The sequence below is a fragment of the Chanos chanos genome, chromosome 3, assembly GCF_902362185.1.
Source record: "Chanos chanos chromosome 3, fChaCha1.1, whole genome shotgun sequence".
Taxonomy (NCBI): domain Eukaryota; kingdom Metazoa; phylum Chordata; class Actinopteri; order Gonorynchiformes; family Chanidae; genus Chanos; species Chanos chanos.
In genome coordinates this window covers 50132776-50159717 of record NC_044497.1, presented here as the reverse complement: position 1 = coordinate 50159717, position 26942 = coordinate 50132776, and the positions used below count along the sequence as shown (strand labels likewise).

Genomic DNA, 26942 nt, shown 5'->3' with positions numbered 1-26942 from the left:
TCAGAGTTAACCCAGTTAGAAGTTGTCTGTCATAATCTTTGTGTACTCTTGGGTTTCAAACTTAGGCGCACATACCTAAAAAGTGTCTAAACAGGGTCATATGCATCGAGCATAATTTTACAAAAGAAAACACATGATCCTCAGTCAATGATGATAAATATCAACATATAAATAGGCTGTAGTTTTACTAAAAAAGAAAACCAAACAAACAAAAAAACTAGAAAAGGTAGTTTTCTACCCATTCTCTCTCCCTCTCTCTCTCTCTCTGCTGCAGTGTGCTCACTATTCAGCCTGGGCAGTTACATTATGTGTGTGTTTGTGGTGTGGGGAAAGGGTATATGAAGTGGAATTATGTATACTTGACAGGTGGATAATGTCTGTTAGCTAAAGTCAGTGAAGGAAATGATGTGTGTGATGTGTGTGTGTGTGTGTGTGTGTGTGTGTGTGTGTGTGTGTGTGTGTGTGTGATGTGTGTGTGCATGTGTGTGTGCGTGCATGTGCCTGTCAGGGCAAATTCGTTGTGGTGAAAAAGTCACTTACCGAAGCTCAGGGACTCATCTGCTCCGACAAGCATGTTTGTAATGCAGTGGCTCTCCATTATTGAAATGCTTTTTGCTACATTAACACTCTCGCTGTGGCACATATGTAAATGAAGATTCATTATTCTCTAACATTAATGCCATATTTGTCACACTGACAATCTGATGCCAATGAATTCCATGTCCCTCGGATATTTGATAATGTTTGTTTAAATGTCAACCACAAATGCCGTCATGAGCTGTAAGTATTAACCTATTCACAAAGGTGCTGTTCTATAACAAATAGACTAGGAAAAGGGCTCACTTTGACCCACACAAATGAATGATCATGGTTATTAGTCTGAGTGTGAAAGACTTGACTAATTTCTCTTTCTGAAATTGGACCTTTGCAATCATCTGAACCTTTATAAAGTGTTAAGCATCATCCTCATTTAATTGGAGGCAGTGAAAACCACATATTAAAAGAAAAAAGGCTTCCATATTGAATGACTCACTTACCCGCCTGCATTAGTGAAGATTAGATGAGCTGGATGATAAATCATTTACTTAGATCTAATATTTAATTTCTCATCTTTTCTTGACTTTTTTTTTTCTGTTTTTACAGATTTCAGAATAAGCTACTGTGCTGAGTGATATCAGTCAATTCTGCAGCTCACTTCCTGACTGTGTTTACATTCACATGTATCTATAATTTATTTTTGGTCACATGTTTTGCGTTATCCCTGTAATCTTTCTGTTTAACAACTCGTCAGCAGTAGTCCATGGAGGGATACTGGGTTTTTAGGTGGAGTTGACAGATGATGATGTAACCCAAGAGTTTTGAGTGACCGGTATGGCCTGTGGAGGGACCAGGGAGTAGACAGTCCATTTGGAAATGTAGAGTCTCCATTAAAAGCTGACTGCCAGATGTTGGAGGCCTCTGGCCTCTCAAACTCCTGCTGACAATCCTGTATCCTGCATTTTCACAACCATTAATGAGAAATTGCCTGGATCCTAACATCAATGGCCTCTCGGTGGGAGGCAGCATCTGTAACAATTTCTTTGGTTTTGAGGCAAGCCATTCAAGAACTGTCTCTCTTAAACTGTTGGCACTAGTTGGTCATCTAATCTACTTCCAAGACAAAAGACCAAACCCTCCCTGCATGCACAACAGGTCAAACTTCAAACTTATTGAGCTGATGAATACTTGAATCTATTTCCTTGCCACCGAGAACTGCTTAATTTCTCAATCGATATCGGTTTTCTGGAGGTTGTGTTGGATGTGTATTGCCCACGTTTGTTTCCTATAGGATACGGTACGCATGATGTGTAGTCCTTTGTTGTATAGACAGCATTGTCTGGAGACAAATAAAATGTCTGCACAGTTTGTTCTTATACTGACATAGCACTTGCTGTTTCCTCAAAGGTGGTGTAATGTGTTATGATTTGTGTTCAGAATTGAGGAGCAGAGGATATAGAGAATGACTGTTTAGTTTTAGGACTGTCTTTATTAAAACTTTCGAGTGTTCTTGTTGTTGGCATGTGTCAACGTAAAATAACACCCGCTGTTTGATGTATAACAGGTAGTTTGGCCCGTCACTCACCATGTTTTTTTGCTGGTGCTAAAAAGTTTTTTCTTTTTGTCTTGCTAAAAGCCGTAGTAGATCACACCCAACTCAATTATCCTCATTTATCAGGGAAATGTTAATGGAGCTAATTTTTCCAGGTATGACCTTGTTAACTGAGTGAGAGGAAAGCCTCGTTTTGATTATAGAAGTAGAACAAAGGGAAAATAATGGTGAGAAAATGAATTTTTTAGTGCTGTTCTAACCTTGAAAAGTGTTTGGCCTAATTAAAACAAAGTCCATGGGGCTCTTCTAGAAGGGATTGGAAAACTACCGTTGAATCATATCTGCAAAACAAGAAAGAGAACATTAAAACATTTTACACAAACTCTTTTAATGACAGGCTCTTATAGCCTGAGGAAGAATGAGTACGTTGTAATGAGAAACACTGGGATTAATGACTCAACAATGCATTTAGTGGGAACCTTAAAACGATCTTCCCTTAGGAGATAAGATACAAGGAGAGTAGTTCTAATTGATGAACTAAGTTGGTTTTCTTTTCTTTTTTTTCTCTTTTTTTTTTTTTTTTGGTCGATTTGTCACTATTTTCGCAGTCCGGTGCGTTTTAAGGCCGAACTACTACAACAGCATGGAATGTGGAATGTCATCAGAATTTCATGCATAGCCAGAGTGAATGAATCCATTTGCGATCTCTCACCTTAAACGTGACGGGATTTCTATTCTGAAGGTCACTGAAATTGTTTTACATGTCCCCCCCCCCCCCCCATGCCCCTTTAGGCACATGGGGCAGAGACAAAATATTGGAATTAATGCAAAGCGTATGAATATCTATTAGCTATTAAGGAGCTGAGCCATTGAAGTTGTTCAGAAGAAATCTACTTGACATTCTACATTCAGAAGCTCTGAAAAAAGTTTGGAGGCGCGTAAATCTGGCGATTGAGGATGCCGTGGAGGGCGTTCGGCTTTATCCTAGTATACCTGATACCACTCCTGGATATTTCAAGCAGTGCTTTTTAGGCTGATACCCTGAAATTGTAGAATATCTTGAGGGGAACAATGTTTTTAGAATGGGTTGAGCCTGAATGTTATGCTGTCATGTTAGACTCTTATTCTGTCATGTTAATGTTAATGACTCCCACGTGATGCCTGTTCAAGCCATAACAGATTTGCCACCAACATGTTTAACATTTAGAAACTGGCTGTGTGGGTTGAAGACTCTTTTTTTTTTTTTTTTTTTTTAGCTTTTTCTGACATTAACCCTTCTCCATGTAGGAAAAACAGTAACAGATGACTCATCAGACCATGGCACTTTCTTCTGTTGCTCGGACATACACACAGGCCCGTTACACAAAGTTATGCGTCGCTGCTCTTTGGTATGGCTCGCAAGATGTTTTTGAATGGCAGAAACTGTAAACTTTGTAAATATTTGTTTTGTGAAGGTCACATCCTGCAGACAGGGTCACAGACGTGCAGATTCAGTCATGGGATCATTTGGGGTTTTGACGTTGTTTGTTTGGTTTTTTTTTTAAGAACTATTTTGCTAAGTAGCTGCCCATATGTAGCCTCAGTTCTTCTTTCCCAGTGAGACTTTCCCATGTTTGCCAGGAGCCTTTGTGATTTTTAATAGTGTTTGCTCTGACACATTGTTAGATCTTGCTTTGGAAATCATGTTTAAGTGTTGAAGTGTCTTTGAGCAGAGACATATGAGTAATTGTTATTTAAATGTGTATGGACACGTGCATAAAATAACTTGTATGACTGTTTAGTCATAGATAGTCATAAAAGATTACAGATAAAAGATGATGGATTAAAAAGTACTTTAAAAGATGAGCCCTTATCAGTGATGTTGTTATGTCATTTTGTCTCCCCTCTTAGTGGCTCTGTGCCAAATCAAACTGTAGGCGAGGGGGAAAGGAGAAGTAGTGTTGTCTGCGTGGCCGTGTTCTTTGCTTCATGGCTAGTGTCCATAAATGTTTCAGTGAGCTGTAATTAACTAACCCACTGTGAGGTGACCACAGCTATCGTCAGCCCTCTGTCCACAGTGAGGAGTAACACAGATAGAGAGTTTACGTTTGGCACCATGTAATATCTCAAGCTCTCTCTCTCTCTCTCTCTCTCTCTCTCTCTCTGTCTCTCTCTCTGTCTCTTTTTCTTTTTTTCAGAGCAACACTTAAATTGTAATGACAAGTTGCACAGGTGTGTTGTCAGTGACTCAGCCATCCCAAGTCAGCCTAATGGTTAAGGGATAAAGAAACGAAATATTTGGTTTGGTTTTTAAATGAAGTTTGTTTGTTTGTTTCTGACATTTATATGATGTATGTGGTAACACATTGCAGAAGACTGAAACACAGCAGCCGTTTTTTTTCCTCGCATACATAGAAATATGTCTTCCCATTCTTCTAAGCTTTTACATGAGGGATTTCGTTTTTCATTTGGTGAATATTAAATCCATCTGTTTGTGCTCTCCTCCCTCAGGATGCATCAGCGCTTTGTTTCACTCATCATGAGTTGTGCTTCTCACTCATTAAAGTCCTTGTTTAGTTGTGAAGAGCTTTATTAGATTAGTAGATTGGTGCTAGAGGCATGCATGTATGCATGTATGCTCACATTAAAAGACACAGCCCACCACCCTAAACACAACAACAGAAGTTGATTAGCCACCTCTCTCTCTCTCTCTCTCTCTCTCTCTCTCTCTCTCTCTCTCTCTCTCTCTCATATGAACCTGAATATCCACCCCACACACTCTTGAACTCTTATTTTGTTGCTGTGACACACAATGTACTTGCCTTCTTTGCTCCTCAATAATTGACCAATAAAGAGGTGAGAAAATAGATGTGAAGTAATCATTCACATTGGTTGATACCCCACGCAACACTGGAGAAAAAGAGACGGAGGTGCAAAAACGCTCAAACAGATGAATGCTGAGGAAAAATCATTTTGTAGCTCTTAGTGTCGGATGCCACTTAATGATTGATTGATTGGTCTGTGAGCTGTCTGTAAACTGATTGGTCTCAGCTGGCTGGTAGAGAAGAGAGAGGTGTGAGTGGACCAATCACGGAGTTATTATGTTGAGAGATGGATAGGGAAGTCAGAGCAGACAGGCTGGTCCAGAGATTTAATGCATTATTTATGAATGGATGATGATTCAGCACAATAGGCCATGCCTCATTGTTGTTGAACAAAACACAAAATGGTATTTATTTCTGGAAGCAGAAAAGAACAACATGTTCACATTGGTTTTGGCGTCAGACTGTACTTTAGATTGACTGAGTGTTCAAGAGAGATTCCCCTCTAGGTGCCTTTTTTTAAAGGTGTAACATCCTCAGATTGGTTGTGCATGTGTGGGTATTTAAATTAGAACCGTTGCATACTTTCGGTGTGACAGCTATGTGTGTGGGTTTTTTTTGTGAGAAATGAACATTTTTGAAGTGAAAATGAAAGGCTACATGAATGCTGCAGTGTGGTAAAACTCCCTCCGAGGAGACGGCTTATGTAATATCTGTTTTTTCAGTGGCAGCCAGAACAACAAAAGTCTCCACAATGAAATGGAAATATCTTTCTTCACTGGGGGGGCTTAACTTCTGAAATCTTGACTAATGTATCTGGCCTTCATTAATGGTTCGTAATGACAGATCCTGCGAGCATGTTTTCTTAGGAGAAAAGAAAGAAAGAAAAAAAAGAACATGCATTTCATGGCCTGTGTGGTACTTTGAGGCTGGAGAAAAGGGGGCCGTGGCTGGGAGGGGAGGGGAGAGGGGGGTGTATCGGAATGAGTTTGGTGAAAGGAGAGGGGCCCTGAGCTGTCCTGCCGCCCATGTCTCGTTCAAACAGTCCAATCGTTCCCCATAATGAGCAGAATCATATCCCACAGGCGCTGATGCTGGCCTGGATCCCTGAGTTTATAATTAGCTTTTCTGTTCTATTAAGCACTCTGAATTATGGATCCTCCCTGATGCCGGCGTCTGATCAGGCATTGGCTCTGCTTTAATGTAGGTGAGCTGTTACAGCTTCCTCTCCAACCTCTTCTGCTAGTTCTACATCTAATGGCTGTGGAGAGCCCCGCATCAAATCCTCCTAATGGCCAGCACTCCTCATTCAAATCTAAAAATACTCCACGATATGGAGAGAAGGAAGGAAGGAGTTGATGGAGGTGCCAACTGAAGCAGGGCAAGGGGAGCAGGCAAAACAGATTTGGAGACATTACTGGAGTTGTGAGAATCTGTAGACTAAGATCGCTCGCTCGTGTGGGTTGTTTCTGTGTATAGAGGGTCGCATGGCGGAATGATTCAAGATTTATGTCATGGAACACTGTAAAAGTTTTGTGCCATTTTCCTGGAGTAAATATGTTTCAGTTATGTTTATTCAAAGCACTTGTATGAACAGATCCTCGTGTAGTACCAATGCATGTCTATTAAAGATATCTTAAATGCACATTCACTCTTATTCTGATTAACTAAGTGCAACAGAGACGACACCCTGGGGATTGAGATAAGAGATAAGGAAAGGAGTTAGGGAGCAATTGAAAGTCTGTTTTCATCTACCAAAATAAGCTTATTGTTTCTGCCTAGCGTCTGCTAACCTTGATTTGTGCACGCATGTAGTGGCTCATCCACTTTCTCTTAAATATATTTTATCTGTTTAATTCGATTCTGTTCCCTCTCAATTTAGGTTTTACATGCCTATGTATTATATCAGGATGACAGTCTCACACTTCAGACAAAGCACTGTTTGGACTTTATAGGCTGTGCTCCAAAATGAGTTTCCTATTTAAAGTTAGAGAAATGAACCCTGGCATGGGTGAGGAGCTGAAGACTGAGCTGGGGTCTGCAGGAGCGGCGGGTACAACGGTGCCTCGCAACGCGGAAACGACACTTGTCCCGCCGAGCTCAAATAAAACCAACGATACCCAAAAACTAACACAGAACAGGCAAGTGTGAAAATACAGAAATCCAACACCGGTTTTCTTACTGATCAAGAGTTCGCTCAACAGCATCCCATTTACGTACCCTCAGCATGCACTGTTTAGAGTCTCAGTCCATTTTCTCAGAGAGGAAAGCAAGCCCGGTCATAGAACTATGCTTGTTGCCTTGTAGACTTCAATGAAACCATATTTTTTTGCTGTCTGTGAATATGATCTTGTGTGTGTTGTCACTCATTTTTCTCCCCATTATTATAAACCCTCCACAGAAACTTAACTGTTATTTGGATGCCTATGGTTCAGTTTTATTCCCTCGCGCACGCGCACGCGCACACACACACACACACACACACACACACACACACACACAGCAGGATTGGTCTTCTGGTTTGTTCACTATTGTTGAATTGTGACCATCGCAGTTGAACTATAACCACTGTTTTGAGGATAGGAAACTTTTGGAATTACAATGGTTTGCGGGGAACAAATTCCATTGATTGATGTCTTCTCGAGGAGATGCGACGAAAGAGCTGTTTCGTTGTGATGTAGCTAATGTTTGCAGCTCAAAACACACCGAGAAAGCCATTTGTTGATGGAGTCTCCATAAATGATTTAACGGCTATGCAAACTGCACAAACAGGGGCCAGTGTTCTCCAACATTATCAATGCATTCACTTCAGCAAATGTGTTTGGCAGGCCTCCAGAATCACTGAAGGAAGTATTTTACATTATCCTACACCGCAGGGGAAACCCCTCCTCCTCTGTTCATTCATCGGAATATTGAGGAGTGTTTTGTTTCGTATTTGTATTTATATATATATATATATATAATTTATTTATTTATTTTTGCATTTTATTTGTTTTTACAGTTCTGTCCAGTGTAGTATGCACAACTTGTCAAACTCTGCTGACACAAAGATTTCGTTATTAACTGAACTCAGCCCCTCTTGGTCTTAAAGCCAACAACGTTCGGTCAGATCTGAGATTATGGCTGTGATGATGTCATAGCTACTCTATAAACATTTCTATAAACATTTACCGAACTGCTCCTACATTTGTCTCGTAATGCTCGAGTTAATCATTAAACAGAATTTTGACATGTGATTAGTTAGAAAATTATTACCTTGCTTTCCTGTAGACGGTAGCACTAAAGTAAAGTATATGGTTTCCAGGCTTTCTCTTTCTCTTGATACAGTGGGACAATGTGGTTTCAGGTTTGAGCTGATACAGTGTTGACCTTTATGTTTGTCAGCTGAAGAGACACAAGGGCTTGTCATAAAGGACATGAAACGCAGGATTGGCTTGTGTCAGGTCCTCATTTATGCACCATGCCACCCCACCCCACCCCCCACTCTGGGTTTAAACCCCTTGTTAATGTTCTCCATTGATGGATGTCCCTTAGGGGAGGAGGCAGCCTGCCCCTCTGGGCGTCGTGCGTAGTGACCAGCTCCAGTTCCAGGCTGAGCCGCTGCACGTGGAAAATATGTGATTTTAAAGCAGCTGAGCCATGTCTCAGCATCCCTGTCATTGTCATTGTTCTGTCACCTGCTGGGTGTGCTGGCCAAATGGCTGTGTTTTGTTGGGTTCACTTATTTCCTATTCCCGCGTCTTTATTGCTTTGTTGCTTTCTTACCCAACGCTGCGATTACGTTGCAGTTCGGCTGAGGATTTCTGGTAAATGCAACATTTGGCCGGTTTATAATGGCAGTTGATAAGAATGGGATGTATGGAGCAGACCAAAGTACACGTACCAATGCTGGGACCTTAATGGAATAAAGATAACAAAACGATAAGATTTTACATCTGTAGCTTATATTGCCATGTTTTTTTGTGCTGAAAGGAAACTGTGGTGTGTGCATTTGTGTGTGTGTGCGTGCGTGTGTGTGTGTGTGTGTGTGTGTGTGTTTGTGTGTGTGTGTGTATGCGTGTGCGTGTGTGTGTATGCGTGTGCGTGTGCGTGTGTGTGCATGCCTGTGTGGGTGTCCAGTTTGTGTGAGAGAGAGATAGGGATGAAAAAGATAATGTGAAAATAGTGTTTACAGCATTTTTAACCAACCTAAAGGATGTGACATAAACACGGCATTTATTTCGGATTTCGGAAGAAAGGGATACATGTAAAAAACCAAACGGCCCTTCCAGCAGCATCTGGTCAGTGGGTGGTTGTTGTGAAATGCTCATATTGTTTGCCCACTAAGAACACATGCATGAATCTGCATAAGTGAGTATAACCAGCAGGTTTTTCTGCATGTTAGAGGACACTTTTTTATAGCCTATTTCAAGGCTTTCTTCTCTCACTGTGTTTTGCATTAAAAAAAAAAATGATCAGAAGTTGGGTTTAATGAGATGACCACTGACATTTACACTCCAGATCCTTGGTTTCCTTTGTTTTATGAACTTTGTTGTTTATGACTAGTTGTGGTCTGATTTAGTATAACTCTTTCAGACGCACACTTGCATATGCTGGAATAGATGAGCAGCATCATGTACAGCCAGTTCACTCAGCAAGAAGCGCTTTTCTCGGTTAATAAAGTGGTGTCTTGGAACTAAATCTGCTTTGATAGTACATCCGTACACTGAGCTGGGATCAGCGAAAACTAAACTCTTTCCTGGCTGCTCCCAGCCAGCCACCGAATCTTCTTTTTGTCGCGTCCCCGAGTCAGATTTCAGATTCTCCCAAGCATCAATATTAAATGAGGAGCATGCATAATTTGCGTCTGTTTGCCATGATAGAGAGGGAAATGTATATCTGAGCCAACGAATCTAATGTTACGCGGTGGGGCGGTACATTTTCACCGCTTCTCTGCCTCTTTGTCTAGCACTGTGAACCCTGCAGCCGAGAGTGAAGAACAACAGCAAGCTTGAAATAGCTGGAGATATAGATGCTAAAGGCAGTCGATGCAGTATTGATCAGGGAATGAGTAACTCTAGTTTTAGAGTCCTGGGGCGAGGTATCGATCACCGATCCAAACAGGAACGCTTTCGCTTTCCGCTCACTTGCTCCAAACGCTCCTTTAATTGTTGATTAAATAATTAAGAAGCATGGGGTGTTTGTTGCTAATCTTTCACCTTTATCTTTTACATTTATATCCGTTTCACTATTTAAACGCCCGCCTTTATTGCTTAACCATGTGTTTAACCTGTACGGTCAATGCTGACTAGAGTCGAAACACTGGACCATATGAATACATCTAACTCCAGCAGAGAGGATTTTTAATTGCTCTCCTCACACATTAACTTAGTGTGTTTGTGCCAAACTCGAATCAAGTGGGATTTCTTTCCCTCCTCCAACCAGTGGGGTCCCACCACACTTTCCCTGTCTGCTGAATACTGTAGGAATTCAAGAGAGTACAGAGGGTGGGATACAGCTCCACGCTGGCAGTTTAATTAGATTTGGTGCAATACAGTAGAAGGGGAGTAACTGGGCAAGAAGTTCCAGCCAAATGGAGGCTGGTGGCTGAATGGATTTCCCACACCCAATGTGTCTGAAGACCTTTAAAGTGTGCAAGTAAGAGCTCCTCTGTGCCACCCCAACTCTTCTCCCTTCATATTCCATATGTAAGTAGTACATCTTAGACTTTCACTGACACAGCCTCAGCAAGCAGCCGTGAGAAAGAGAGAGAGAGAGAGAGAGAGAGAGTCACGGCAGTGCACACAGCAATTTAAATTTTAATTGCTTAGATTTATCTTCGCCGTGCACTGTGACGGTCTGATAACCGGGGCCGATAACTCTGAAACTCTGTTTGTGAAGGTCTGGCAGGAGGCTGATATGTGAGCTGTGAGAGAGGAGAAGGCATATACTGTCACACCACGCTACTCCTCCCATACCTCCTCTATGTAATCCGCTCAGCCGTGCCACCCTCCCTGACGCTCTCACACAAACCTATGACTGCTAAAGTGTTCAGAGTGGTAGTTAAACACATAAAGCTTAAGGTATGAGTGCAACTTGTGTGTTTAAGGAAGCTTTTCATAAGAGCATTCCCTTTTCATTTTACCAGAGTCTCTAGATTCTTCTTGCCGTTCATTTATTTTGTGAGGCCCAGTGCATTTGATTGTTCTCAGGTTGTTAATCTTAAGTATACTGTCACTCAAAAGTTGCCCAGTAATTCATACTATGCCTTGCTTAGTCAGTGTTTTCACACCCCACTGGATTCTCTGCACTGTACAGGCTACTTACCCTCACATATACTTTTCTTGGAGACTGTTAAATTAATAGAAAAATCGGAATTTCATTTTGACCTACATCTACCACTTGCATCAGAAGTTCCCTAATTAAAGATTAAAACCTCTAAGTTTTAAAGTATTCCAAATGTATGCTGCCTTTGGTTGACTTTCCTTCTTAAGTTAAGGGAACCTTGTTAATATTTTAATAATCAGCTGCCTTTCTCTCTCTCTCTCTCTCTCTCTCACACACACACACACACACACACACACCATCACCCTCTCTCTCTCTCTCTCTCTCTCTCTCTCTCTCTCTCTCTCACTCACTCCACATTCAGTGTTTTGGGTTGGAGTATGTGTGAGACAGGCCGTTAGTGTGAGCGGTGCATGGCTGAGCAGAGTGACGAACTGGAAATGGATGTGATCCATCCCATGTCAAACAGGACAAACTTCATCATTAGCTCTCACTCACCTCTTTTCATCCCACTCTCTCATATCCGTGTCAGCTTTGCTTTTTTTGCATTCTCTCTCCCTCTCTCTCTCTCTCTCTGTCCTCACTTCCCATCTTTCTACCCTTCCCAGGCCCCATATCTCCTTCTCCTCTCCTCCCTCTATCCTCTCCCTCCATAGTCTCTCCCTGTGACTTTTTCCCTCATTTCACATTCAGTTCAGCACAGATAGCGAGTGGTAGTGTAGATATCCGAGACCTAAGTGATGCCCCATGTAAACACTCTTTTTTTCCCCCCAGGTGCCCTGAGCACAGCAAACATAGACTTCTAGTTCAAAACGCTTCCTAATGAGAAGGCATAAGCTATGCAATGTGCAAGACGTTTAGAATACGTGATTTTAAAGAGCTAATTGAATAGTCTGCTTTGGGAACGCGAGTGGGAATTTCATTACCGGAGAATGCCGATTCTCATTCTCAGCACAGCACTGTGTTTTCATACTCGCTGTTGTCTGTTAGTCATGCTTGCTTTGGCTTTCTGCTTTCTCCCCCAATTCCCCCTTAGAACACCGTACTGAAACATGAACGATCATGATGAGTGTAAACAATGAACCCCTATTGTTTACCTTCTTCTCGTTTATGTATGCAACACGAATAACAATTAAACCAAATAAAAAAAAAAGTTCTTAATTAACAGCTATAATAGGAGCTTAACAATCTGTTATTGGTTGTTAAATGAAGCATGCCAGGGAGCCAAAATCTCTAACAAAACAGACTAGAGCATCAATTATCTTCACCTCTACTTCATGGGGAGTATGAATATGAAGAGGGAAATGATTTTTAATGACACAAGTCTCCCCACACTGGTCATGATTAGAGGACTATTTGTATGGTTAATTTGCTGTGGAACAGTAGGGTGTCTGTGTGCGTTATCTTCGGGTTGGTGTTAAGATGATTACATGAGATAAACAGACAGACTGAATAGAGGGAGAAGGAGAGAGAAAGAAAAGTTTTCACCTGTCTCGCTGTCTGCTGTAATTGCCTGCTTATGTTATTATGGTCATTAGTATGCTTCCTTACATAATCATCGTCTAAATTATGTATTGTATTGTCTCTGTCTCACCCAACTGCTAATTAGCAACGTTTTCTCTAAGATTAATTTTGAGGACAAGTTCCAGTTTCACAGTGATATCTTCTAAAGGCATCACTTACATACTTACGTAACTACTTGTTTTCAAGCTTTGCAGCTTTGTAATGTGTGTGTGTGTGTGTGTGTGTGTGTGTGTGTGTGTGTGTGTGTGTGTGCGTGCATGTGAGCGTACGCGTACATGATATATATGCATGTGTGTGTTTGTGTGATATATATGCATGCTTGTGCGTGTGCGTGTGCGTGTACGTGTGCCTGTACGTGTGTGGCAGTGTGTGTATAATGCATAGGCATGTATGAAACAAATGATTTTCTCATTTTCTTGTGTCCTGTTTGACCTGAGGAGCCCAATAGAACAGAACTGGAGTAATTGCGTTGCAATCTTTCATATTGTCATATATTTATGAACTCCCACTCTCTCACTCTTTCCAAAGGAAATAATTGGATTCTTATTGGGTGCCCTCTTTTTTAATGGCGAGGACATGCTGACGTGCTCAAGTCCATTTTCCCAGTTCCTCAGAAATGAATGATGGGTGACATTATGCTTATCTCTTATGACTCTCATAGAGAGTCGACTTAATGGTAGCCCAGTACGTTTAATGACATTATCATACCAGCGTACTGCCATTCCTGCCCCTCAGAATTGCAGCATGTTCAGTCATAAATCATACATCAGGTGGAAGGAATTCATTTCTCTGTTCGTGTGAATATATGAGGGGTGAAATACCTTGGGGTGGTCTCTGTTTATCTAACCTCACAAAGTTTAATATTGTAATTTAGTAATAACACAGCATGTGGGGTTTTTTGGGGTTTTTTTTTCACTTTTTCATACTCCACGGTCTGGAGTTTTCTGTGTTTGGCTCTGAGTGGATGGAGCTGCTCAAATGACGATTTTTTTTTTTTCATCTGAGCTTATTTTCCTACAAACATTTCTGTGAGTCAGCAAGATGGCTTCTTTGATAGTACTAAATGGGCTATTTGTCTCTAGTGTGATCTCTCCTCTCCAGCTGTCAAGAGCAGAGAGAAATATGGAAATTCCACTTTGCTCTGAACAGGAAGAGAGATTTTTTTTTTCTATTTCATCTCATTGCTGTGAAGATAAGGGAATTTAAAAAAAAAAATATATATATATATATATATATATATATATATATATATATATATATATATATATATGAAAAAGGTGGGCCCATGCATCTCTTCCATAACTGTCTGGAGATAAGAGGGAAGTTATTGAGGCATTCACACAAAGGCTATGGTGCAATGGGCTTACGTTTTGTTTTCTTATTGTTCGGTGCACTGTCTGCCCATGATTCATTTTGTATGAGATGAGTCATCAGAAAATACGAAACATCTATAATGTAGATGTCTTGGGGTCTTAGAATCTCATGTATGTGGGCTTTTCATATCCAAGGACATTTTTTTTTTTTTTATAACTCTGACAATGCAAGCACGGATATTGCTGGCAGGGCGCGCACAAACTGTAATGAATGCAGGTCAAGTAGATATGTCCATGTGCTTCTCGCCTGCTCGATTTTTTTTTCTTTATTCTTTTCATCCCTGTGTCAGCACAGGAAGCAAGGATATTATTTTCCCCCTAAAGATGATATTACATTCAAAAATCACATTAGCTCGTTCTTACTTTAAACACAGGGCTCCGGTAAACAAACACAATAATCTGTGCCCATCTGTCCTGTGACTAACTGCTATCTGGAATTATCGGGAAAAGGCAAAAACTGTTCGAAATAATAAAGCCTCACTGAGACGCTTAGTGTCTTAAAAAGCTGCAATCTCACTTTTGTGCATGCTGACTGCAAAAAAAATGCTAGAACTGTGTCAGGCATTGGTTTTTAATTTCCCTATGGATGGTTAATAAAAATCCCATTAATAGTGGGTGGAGGTCACTTTCTTTACACAGATGAAATACAAAGAGTCTAATGGAGATCCCCTCACGTAAATGGGTCAGCATTTACATACGTGTAGCCTCCAAGGAGACTGTATGTATATACAGTATACACACACACACACACACGTGTGTATATATATATATATATATATATATATATATATACACACACACACACATCACATTCTCTCTGCTGTCATTACTTTGGCTGGATATTTTGCACTCTCCCTAATGTCAGAGAGTTCACTGCAAAGGATTAGCCAGCATGCGAGACCCAATCTCTGTTTCTTTTTCTTTTTCATCTTCTGTGCTATGAGACAGAAAACAAGATATTTCCCCTGTAAATTGAAGGCCTCCTGATACAGCAGAGTAAACTTCATAGTAGTCTTTCATACAGAGAAACACACTGGAAGAATAGATCACACTGGAAGAATAGATTGTCGGATGAGATGGTTTTCTGGATGCAATATTCTGATAGGAATGATTCTCCTGGAACTTTTAGTAGGTTTCAGTTTACTGAGATCATTTTCTTATATCGCTTCTCTGATACTCAAGAAAGATTTCTGCCTGATATGGCAAAGTTTTGTCTCTCTGTCTCTCTGTCACTTAACCATGGTAAACAATGATGGAAATCTGATTCAGGCAAAAAAGAAGAATTCTTGGCAAATTGCTGTAACGTGCCCGTACTTTACCAGATAGAAGATTTGTTGTTTTGGAGAGATGTTTGACTTCAGCTGTAATGGCTCTTGTCCCAGACTTTAGAGTGGTGATGTCACCCTGTGGTTTGGAAGAGGGGAGTTCCTTTGGCTTGTCTGGGCCAGTTTCAGCGAGGTACTGGTGATTTCTCCAAAATTCTCTCAGGGCCTATCTATCCTCCCTATCTGTTCCTCCTTCCTGAAGACCCATTTCTCAGATCCCAAAGTTTCAAAGATCTGTGGATATGGTATGTTCATTTAAGAAATGACAGGTCTTCAGAAAGTCACATATCACTGTGTGTTATATTGTCATTTATATGAATAGCAGGATCTAGTATTCATACTTTAAAAAGCCAATGTAAATGCCTGTAAAAACATATGTTTTTTTTTTTTTTTTTCTTATGAAGTTTTACGTCTTTAACCCTGACAGTTTTTGCTTATGGGTGCAAATTCCTCAGGTATATCTCTTGACAGCTTCAGACAGGAGCAAAACAAACACACAAGCTTTATCTCGAAAAACCAGTTTACCTGGAAAGTAATGTTTCTATATGAGAGCAATATAGAAACTTATTGTAACGTCAGCTGTTTGCAAAGTACACAGAAATTGGGGTCTTATATATGGCTAAGCTGTTAGTGGCCATTTTTACCCACCTCCCTCTACTTTCATCTGCCTGCGGAACACATATACAAACACACCCTAAATCCCCTCTGCATTGCTCTGATTATAAAGCAGAGCTTTTGGGGGGATGGTAGAGTGGGTTTGACAGGGTCTAGCTGAGGGGGGCAGAGAGTGAAAATCCAGATAGATATCCAGGACTGTAATCAACTTTACTACGCTAGGACATTACCCCAACAATCCAATAACAATTCGTCGGTTCTTCAACTCGTAAATTATGAAATCATTTAAGCTGTTGGCCATATTAACACAACTAATATCCCTAACAGCTTAGGCCATGTTTCAACCCCCCCCCCCCACCCCCTGAAACCTCATTCCTACCCATAAGGCTCACTGTGCTGAGTTATTTAGTGGCTTCGGCGAAACATGTTTTTTTTTTTCTTTTTTTTCCCCCCATCTGCTTTCAAATTAATGGGCACGTTGGAAACTAGGCTAAATCCAGAGTGGCAGCTCTCTCTCTCTGTCTCTCTGTCTCTCTCTGTCTCTCTCTCTCTCTCTCTCTGTCTGTCTGTCTGTCTGTCTCTCTTTCATTCTGTGGTAAAAGACACGATGAGGTGCTGGAGGCAGTGCCCAGCTGAGTTTTAACTAAAGCAGGAACACAAAATCTGCTGGCTGGTACAACCCATAATATACACAACTCATGTGAGTTTAGTTTCAGAACTCCTCTCAAGCACACAATATGCTGACTGTTCAACTGAATGCTCCTTCCACACTAATTGGTCAGCAAACAGACAGTTTTCTGCACTCACACACGTGATCATTTTGTGTTAAGCTTGACTCAAAGACTTGTGAACTTTCAAACTTTTTTTTTTTTTTTTTCCAGAACAGAAATTCTTGTGAGTTTCTGGCCTCTGGCCTGCTTCTTCAGTTCCAGCACTTCGATGTGGTAAATGCCACATTTGGATCTCTGTCACTTTTTCTTTGAGAGCTGTAGTCAGCTAAACCCAGCATGTGTTCTTCAATTTAACACATCTCCAGAGAACATGCACACGATACCACTTTTTAGCCTTATCAAACACCACCATAGTACACGCCTTGGATTAAAGCAGATATTCTCAGATGAGAACTGATTTACTTTCCTTAATTAAGCCAATGTGTGATCAGGTCAAAAAAGATCCTTATTCTCTCATCTGCCTCAGGCTCTCCTGCATGTATATCTGCGGGTGTGATCTTTCCACACTTTCATTCAGAAGACTTTGGAAACGTGGCAGGGGGTGCTGATGAAAGTCAGAATGTACCAGGGCGCTGGAGCTGAATTTGGACTGTGATGCTGCCGATCTCCTGTGCTCTTCCATGCTACTGGGTTCGTGGGTGGGGGTGAAGGGGTGGGAGGGATGGGGGGGGGGGGGGGGGGGGGGGGCGGGGGGCTGGAGGGGTGGGGCTCCTTTTTGATCCCACCAGCTCATGTTCAGCAGCATATCTGCCAGACAAAACCCATGCTCTTCATTTGCCACCTATAAAAGAGGAGAGCCCTTTGTCTCTCCTTTGGTAAGTGTGCTATTGTTACAGAGTGCCTGGCTCCTTTGATATAACAAGAGGATTCCAGAGATTTAAAAAAAAAAACCCAAAAAACAAAAAAAGTCAGTTCATTTATTTAGAGTGTTGGAGCAGACATTGGGAAAGGGAGGGGGCGGGGGTGACTAGGGTGTACACAATCAGGTATAGAGAATTATTTATTGCTGTCAACACAGAGGGAGGATAAGCCCATTCTGTCAAGAGAAGTCTAAAAAAAAAAAAAAAATAGCGAGGAGTCAAAAGCCGTTGTGCCCTCTCTCCTGTTCCAGCTGTTATTATCTGCAGTCATTAATTCTGAGAGATGCTGCCAAAAAACCCACTGCTGAAGTTGTAAACAGGAAGTACGCAGCTCTGTCAGACAAGGCTTCAGGCTTTCAGATGAGAGGGAGAAAAGCCTAAGAGTCTTATTCCATTAGATGTAACACAACGAGATGCTTTACCAGACAATTTGACCTTTTTAATTTGACCTTTATGCTGAAGTGTAAATTAAATTAAGATACCAATTAGCAGTTTTTAAATTAAGTTTGTCTGCCAGAATAAAACCTTGGGGGTTATTTGGAGCAGTTTTGTATAGTTTCAAACTTTGCTGGGTGAATAGGGTTTGACTCAGTAAAGGAAAGTTAATCAACAGATTTTCTTATATACCAAGACTGCTAAAACAGTCCACCCACACAGTGTCTTGGGCCCACTGCTAAATGGAGTTGCGATAAGGAGACCCAGTTTTCAAAGTTGTGAAATTCAACATTAAATTCATTTAACAGATCAATTCTGACAACATTTCACACTTGCCCAGTTTAATGAAATGTAATTTTTGAGACTGCTTGACAGCCTCACGATGTGAGAATTTCAAACGAGGTCACAAAACCTCTTTAAGTGGACGGGTTAACAGAAGCCTGGTGGCATGATTTGTGCAGTTAACTCCCTCATTCTTGCACTTCTGTCGTGAACACAATATCTAAGATTGACTAATGCTGCGTGTATGTGACAGCCAAGTTAAAATCTTTTAGCAAGTATTCACATGCATAGAAAAGCTTTATTGTGTCATCAAATACCATTCTGCAGTGTTCATTTGCAAATGGCATGTAAAGGTTCTTAGACAGTGTAGACATTATCTGAGATGACTGAATAATTTATTTTGCCAGTCTGTGAAGATGATTATTTAAATGATGCCATGCAGTCCCCTGAGTCAGATGAGTAATTAACAGGCTGTTTTCCATTTTAATGACATTAGCTATCTCTTAGGTAGTCATGGAGTACAGCGGAGAGCAAACAGCTGCAGTCACTTTCACCCAGGCACCAGGCTTGTCTCAAGACATAAGCTGTGTCAAATGATCTTCTGACTCCCACTCAGAGGTGTTGAATAGGTTTGCATGACAACAAAAAGCAACTGAATTTAACACTGAGCTTAGCTCCCAGTCACTGAATCTCAAGTAGTAAATGAAGTAAATAGATACTGACGACCCAATAGATTTTGGTTTCCGTTTTTTATATATTTATTGTTTAAAACCAACACCAGGTCTTGCCAAGTCACGCAGCATAAAATTCATGTTGATATAAATTCAGGCAGTCTCTCCTTCTTCATCATACTGTCCTTAGAAGTAGCTTATTGATCTATTATATCATTATAAAAGTGTCCGGTTGTTTTATTGAATTATGTCTGGTAGAGATGTGTCTTACATCTCAGACTGCATGTCAAACAGTGAGCTTCCACATGCGGGAATACACAAAAACGATCAACTGTTCTTTCAGCGTTTGCGAAGTGTGAGTCTGTTTTAAAACACGTGCAATAATAATTTCTTTTTGATTCTTTAAACGTGCGCAGGCTCGTGGCAGTTTATGGTGTTGGTTTTCCCAATGCAGAGAGGAAAGGGAGAATCTAAAGCGGAATCTAAATCTTTCCTGTGAGAAATGGCCGGGGCAGGAGACTAGCTGCAAAAAGATAGATGCAGTTCTCTGCTCCCCAGTGTAGCGTCATAAATAACCTGCTCATTGATCCGGTGTAGTCTCTGATTCTCTGCCGTTCCTCTCCCCACATTTATCAGGCCCGGAGCTGATGTGTTTGCCTGTCGCTTCTCACCGACCATTACTCAAACGCCTTTCTCCGCAGTCTGTAGAGCCTTTCTATAACTTTACCTCTGCATGATCTACAGTCAAACACACCAACAGTGCTGTGGTATTCTCCCCATAAAGAAAAGTTAACTTCACTTCCTCAGTATCAGATTATGTCTTCATAGTTTAAGTTTCCAGCGCATCAGTTGCTTCTTGGCTGGAAAGCATTCCTCAGTGCCTAATCTCAGGTATTCTGCAAGACTTTTACGCTCCAAATGAAGCATAGAGAAGGCAAGAGTTGGAAAGAGCCGTGGAACAAGCCATCTGTGAAAAAGATACGGTTCCACGGCTCTTGCACGGGGCAACTTGCTATTAATGGCGGAGATCTCGGAACATGACCCGTGCGACAGAGCAAGTCTTTTCTGTTGAGCGAGTTCGATTTGCGTGCGTTGCTTTCCTTGAGAATGGCCAGTGGTGTTGGATGCAGGCCTGTTAACAGCAGGGTGGGCCCTGCGCGTCAGAAAATGTAGCAGAAAATATAGGAAACTGCTCTTTACCGTGGTACACATGCATTTTTAACTGCTTGAGACCCCATAGGAAACACTATGATTTATGACCTGAGAATTAAGCGGCAGAGTGGGACAGGAGGTCGGCGGAAATGGGAAGTTAGGTCAGATAGAATTGAGGTGATAATGAAAGCTTTCAGCTTCCTTTTGTTTGTTTTTTTTTTCTTTCTCTCACTCTCTCTTGTTCTCTCTCTCTCTCTCTCTCTCTGCATTTGATATCCCCTGACACTCCTCTTTTCCCGTTTAATATTGTATTTACACACCATCCGGCCCTGTTAAAGACCAAAAGCTGTTTGTAAGCACTGGCTACGGTAGCCGTGCTCAACATCAGACAGAGATCTGTCTGATACTCTGCCACCAGAAGCTTGCTTTATCTGGCCAGGTTATGTCGCTTTGGACCGTCACTGAGTGAAATACCCTGAATGTAAAGGATTTGCCTCTTTCCATTATCCTGGAGAGACCATTCTTTGTTCCCAGCTGAAGATTCTTCTGGTTCAATGGGCAGAGTACCTCTGAGACATTTCTATTGCTGTGCGTTCTGCCTGTTTTGTTTTTTTTTTGTTTTTGTTTTTTTCCTACAAAAGCCTTCTCTGTCTCTTCAAAAGCTGCCTTTCAGTGGATTTGTGTGGACTGGTTGTTGGTTTTTCAGAGGCTTGACTGCCAGGAATATCTTTAGGAATGGGTGACCCTGAGCCTTTTTTTTTCCAGCACATACCTTGTTCTTGCAATACTTGCTCTTATCTCTGAGCTGCCCGTGGGCCACTTTGTCTATACGTGCTTATTTAACAACGCAAGGAGTTTAGGTAAAGAGAGAATGGCTCTGCTCAATAGAAAATACTTAACCACCCTGAAAGCCTTCTTATCTCACTCATTCCTTTCAGAGCTTTTACAAGATTTACTCTTAACGTTTTTTTTTTTTTTTAATGTAAGATTGTAAACACCATTAAGGTCTTTATTGCGCCGTCTACTCAGCTATACTTCAAATCGAATTCTTTGTGTTTATTTTAGGCCTGATTTGATTTTAAACCAGATGGCCGTCCTATAGCGCGCTCTGCGTTTGATTCAATAATAACATGGAGGAGTTTCTCTGCTTCTTTTGGGAGTTTGGATAATGCTATCAGATTAACATTTTCATGCCATGCCAGCATACATTATTCATTTTGTGTCTGCCTCCCCAATTAGTCCGAGAGGGGATTTTTTTTTTCCTCTGGAGTTAACATCTGTGCGACCCGGAAATCTTGGAGGAGTTTTAGGCTAATCAGCAGAGCAGCAGTCAAAGGCACTTAGCAGCACCTGGGAGCTTGAAGGTTTGTCAGTGTGTCTAACCTGGATCTAATCCCCCTGCGCCCCGACCCATCCCCAGATTTGGGAAAGTCCTTAGGGACAGCTCCTCTAAAGCTGAGGAGGTGGTGGAGGTGAAGGAGGAGGAGGGGGAGGAAAGGAAGAGAATGAGGGGATCAGAGAAACGGAGCACTGACAAAACGCCACTGCCATGTAGGTCTCAGCGGGTGGTGCCCTCACCATACCAACCCCGCCCCCCCCGCCCCCTCGCCCCTAGAGTGAGGCTGTCAGAAGAACACTGCCAGGTGCTGACTTTTTCTCTAGCGCCTAGATTTTTTGTTTTGGTTTGGGTTTTTTTTTTGTTTGTTTGTTTGTTTTTTTATTTCTAAACTCCCAGTTCCCCCACACCTGGATGCTGCACTGCCACCCCCTTCCTCTCTCTCTGTGCGCTTTGTTCTGCGCCATCTGTCAGAGACAGAGCAGTTTGTTTTGATTTTGGGGGGATGAGTTGGCACACATGAGCATCTGCATTATCTTTCTTCCTGTCTCTCAGTAGGTGTGTCATGATTGATTCCTGAGTTACAGTACAAGTCTCTGATGCCAATCTGACTGCAGTTCAGACCGAATGCTTTCTGACTTACTCACTGTCTGTCGGCCTGGCTTTTTTTGACTGACTTTTTTTTTTTGTTGTTGTTGTTGTAAATGGACTGTTTTGTCTCTTTGACTCTTGTGTTTTCTCAGTGACTCATTGGACGACTGGGTCTCAGCGCATTGATCTCCGTCCCTCGCACCCCCTAAGGAGACTTTCTCGCCCTTTCCCCGGGTCCCCGCTCTCCATTGTCATCCTTCCCAGACACAACAAACTTTCTCCAGGGCTCTGACATTGTATTCTCTTTCCCATCCCTGAAAAAAAAAAAACAAAAAAAAAGCTAACACTGTATCTTTCAAACCATCCCCCCCCCCCCCCCTTCATATTTTTTTAATTTTCGGCCACTTGGTTTAATAGAAGATTCATAAGGATTTTATTTGTAAACTCCTTATTAAAAACAGCAGGGAAGCCAGTGCCTGTGACTTTGGGATATCTCCACAGGAGAGAAGTTATGCATTATTCTCTGTGTGATCACTAAGGTGCCCAGGGATAGACTGTCAGAGGGTGACAGCTCTTTGTTACATGTTTTTTTTTTTTTCTTTCTCTGCTATTCCAACCATCTCTCTCTCTCTCTCGCTTTTTCTTTTGCTCTCACCTCCCCTCCCGTTTTGTTCGGTTTTGTCGAAAAGTCAGAAGCCGGAGCGCTTGCCAACGCTGCAGCTTCTGTGGAATTCACAGGTGATGTTCGGTACCTCTTCCAAGAACTCAGCGTGGAGCTTTCACTGGAGTTTAGACACAGAAAAGACCAGAGAACGTAGCCTTTAGTGTTCCAACTTTACTCATACACTGGTGGCTTTGGAATGATTTACAGCCCTGCGATGGAGAATATAAAAAAAAAAACAAAAAAAAAAACTGGGGCCGATCCTCTCAGGCCTGTGTAAGGCGTGAACAAGACGACAGAGTAGTCCATTCATTCATTTCTTTTTAAACGCTGTAACTTGGGATGGAAAAATTCACACACGCACACCCACACTCACACACATGCTCAGAAGTGGCTCACCAGTCTGTGTGTTTTCATGGTCAGTGGACTCTGAGTGGGCTGAACTCTGGGCACTCTTCAGAAAAGATCCGGGTTTATAAAAGGCAAAGTGGTACTGGAGGAAATGCCTGCGCTGTTGGCATTAGTGAAAGGCTTCGCTGGGGCTTTTGCCCGACGGTACTGTCTGTTCCCAAACAAGTCTCCTCGGTGCTCAAAAAGTAGGTTCAAATGAGGTTTACCCATGAGTTCATTCTGGGGATGCACTCTTACAGTCTCTCTTAATATTAAACATTACTGAAGGCATGATTCCATTTCCTCTGAAGTGTGCCAGACATCTGCCTAATGCGAAGGCTTGCTTTGCTGTAACTGCTGACAGACGACAGCCACTAGACCAACCTGTCAATTCAGAGTGACAGTTATTGTGTCTAATGCTACTCTTATTTATACATTATGTCTTACAGAATGTCACTTTTCATATTTGTTTTGATCTCTAACTGTGGAATATATCACGTGAAGCCTCTTTTAATGTTTTCAGTTTGTTACAGACACTTATTGGAGATGTCTACAGTATAGCAGATATTTTTGGGGGTTATAATGGTACTGAATAATAAATGAAATACCTATAATAATAATAATAATAATAACAACAACAACAACAACAACAACAACAATAATAATAATAATAATTGTTATTATTGTTGTTGTTATTATTATTATTATTTAGTAGTAGTAGTTGTAGTGTTAGTATGATTGCTGTTACTATTGAACAGCTGTAACATAATAGATTTGATTTGATTGTGTGTGTGTTTACAGCTGGCAGCTGTCTGTTGACACTGGGGATGTGATTACTGATGTGTAATGGTTGTGTGGTTATTAGATCTCTGAATGAGGACTCTTTTTCCTCACTCATTAGGTTGGCTTCAGTGGAAAAACCCATGGCCATGCCTCCACTTCTCAACCAATGCACAACCGCCAGTATTACTAACAGTTTAGTGTTTGTTTTTTCTCTTTCTCTGTGCTCATAATCAGATTAGTGTACGTCTCAGACATGAATAAAACATGAGCTCTGCTGATTTGTTGACATTTGGTCATGAAAAATAGACAACGGAGTCATTCGTTATTGTTTTGTCATTATTCATATGGCTTCACGAAAGTACACGTTAGACGAACGCTCATTAAAAAGTTCATTTATGCATGAATCGGCTTAGAAAAGTGTAATTTAAACCAATTCGGCGTCTCACTCCTGTCGGCATGAGCGCGGAGAGGACTGGGAAATTTCTCACAAAACGAGAGGAGGATAATGAACAAAAACCAGCAACGGCTGCTGAGCCAATCTGTTCCTCAACGCCCGTGGACTGGAGGGCAGAACTATTCTGGTTAGATTATGCCAGAGGCGGTCTATCAGCTCCACGCTGGTTTTTATCTCAGGCAACACCTCCCTTCATATGCATAAGCCTGGGGAACCAAATCACTGGGTGAGATCCGGGTGTGTGTTCAATCACTGATACAGGAAGAGGGAAATGAGAGGGGCTGTCAGTCTGTCCCAGGAAATGAAATATCGTCAGAAAAAAAAAAAGCAAAAAAAAAAGCGGAAAGCTCGTGTTGCTTATTAAGTGGCAGTGTTTCGTGATTGCAGATGTGATGATTTGAAGAGTTCTCAAATGTTCAGTCCTCTCATAAAGACAGATCTAAGAGCATGACATTTCCTCAGTGGTATGTTTGGGCACAGCTGTGTGAGATTTTTGAATGAATATCTCATGTGTCTCTCTCTCTCTCTCTCTCTCTCTCTCTCTCCCCCAGTTTCTGTGTCTGAAAAATATCCGGACATTCCTCAAGGTGTGCCATGATAAATTTGGGCTGAGAAACAGTGAGCTGTTTGATCCCTTTGACCTATTTGATGTGCGGGACTTCGGAAAGGTGAGTGGTACCAGCTCCATTCATTCATAAGTTACGCTTATATTGTTGGTGGACCAATGAGATGCTTGTTTTGTTTTGTTTTTTTGTTTTGTTTTGTTTTTTCTCGCTATAACGATTCCATCTTCATTTGATGACTTAGTTTCATCCTTTAAAAGTAGATTGATCTACTCGTGGGCTGTACGTTGGAAAGCGTCATCTTTCACTTCAATTTTCCACCCACCCCCTTGTTATAATTCAGCGCTCAGCGGCTGACTGCATTAGTGAGAATTTATTCTCTCAGTCAGATGTCCTCTCCTATGCATTCGAATACTCACACGAGCATTTGGTCTAACACTTTAGGGTCAGCAGTGTGTTTGCGTGTGTCAGTACATATGTGTGTCAGCATATGGGTGGGGGAGTTTGTGTGTGTGTGTGTGTGTGTGTGTGTGTGTGTGCGTGTTAGAGAGACTGAGCAACTCACCTCAGCAGTCCTCTGTAAGCATGAGAACATAGCAGATTATGCAGTGATATGATGTAGGGGAGTCCAAGTCATTCAAGGTGATTGCTCATCACTCTGTTCTAAAGCCCGTGCCTTAAAGCTCTCTGTATTTAATACTTACACTGGCTGCTGTCCAGCGCAAGACAGTATATGAGTCACACAATACCATTCATTTCATTATTGACATCACAACCACAGTGATGGTACTGCGCTAATCTGGCAATGCTCATCTGGTTCATTGTTCCCCTTCTTCGTTTTGTCCCATTAACAGAGCGACATAACATGTTTGTACTTTTATGCTTATACAAGACATTTCCTAAAAAAAAAAAATTTTGTTTTATGGTTTTAAAGGATTATATTTTCATAGGATTTGTGCTGGGCAAAACAGAACAAAAAGGTACTGTGTCGAACATGTATTTTGACGAGCGCCAGAAAGGAGCCGTGAGTTTGGTGAGTGCGTGGAGGAAACACGGGACATTTTATTGGGCGTGGTATAGGAGGAATTGACCTTTTGCGAGTTTCTGTTAAAATAATTTTATATCGACTATGTCTCTAAGGACACATCTAGACGTTTTTTTTTTTTTGCCTTGTGAGTTTGCTAAGTTAAGAGAATGAGAAGTGAAGGAGGAAAAAGTCAAAAAAAAAAAAAGAAGAAAGTATTGGAGAAAGAGGAGGGGCAGAGAAAGAAAGAAGGATTAGGGCTTTGCCAGTCAGTAGGGCTTTAATGGATAATGCAGAGAAAGGTTTGTCAGAGTCAATGAGCTCATGGAAAACAATATTAAAATCCTGAGCCCGTCAGAATCAATCACACAGACCCTCCACATGTCAATTTGTAAATTGTGTTTGCGTCGACTCAAAGGTGACGGGCTTGTCTTTTCATTGATTTTCCATTAAGGGCAAGCATCACATTATAATATATTGAAGTGGGCAGCTCAACACTAATGTGCCATACATTTAAATCGTTACCTTTCTCCTAACTAAAAGGCAAACCTATGTCCTTGATCATCTATGAATATATAAATGCAACACACATTACTGAATTTTTGCCGCCAGCAGTGATACATTTCTGCTTCTCGTCATGCTTCATCTCCAAACTCGTCTTATATAAGCTTGTTTTTCAACAGTCTCATAATCTAATCCTTGGATTTTGAAGTAAGAAATGATAGCCCACGTTCATGTAGGCTTTGCCATAAAACTCACATTCTTTTGTTCAGAAACTGGACTAGAATCTCTGCATCAACCGTAACATAACTCATTATTTGAAAAAAATGTGTATAATAATAATGAGTTGTTCAGTTGCTCCTCTCATGTCTCATTTTCCCCTGTCCACTGTGTGCCCGGATCTTTGCATTTTGTCTATTAAACCACCTGCGTCTGAGGTTCCCTCACTTGGGAGTTCCCTGACCTCATTCAAAACCGTGCCACTCACCCTAAAACCCTCACTCAGTCTGGAGAAGGG

The 26942-nt window shown here is 41.4% G+C and overlaps 1 protein-coding gene across 1 annotated transcript in view; it reads left to right on the top strand.

Moving 5' to 3' along the window:
* vav2 (vav 2 guanine nucleotide exchange factor) overlaps positions 1-26942 on the top strand; it is a 125093-nt gene that overhangs the window by 10274 nt on the left and 87877 nt on the right. The window contains exon 2 of the mRNA XM_030769286.1: positions 24889-25005. Within this exon, the coding sequence (XP_030625146.1) occupies positions 24889-25005 (117 nt within the window). The remainder of the gene's footprint in view (positions 1-24888; positions 25006-26942) is intronic.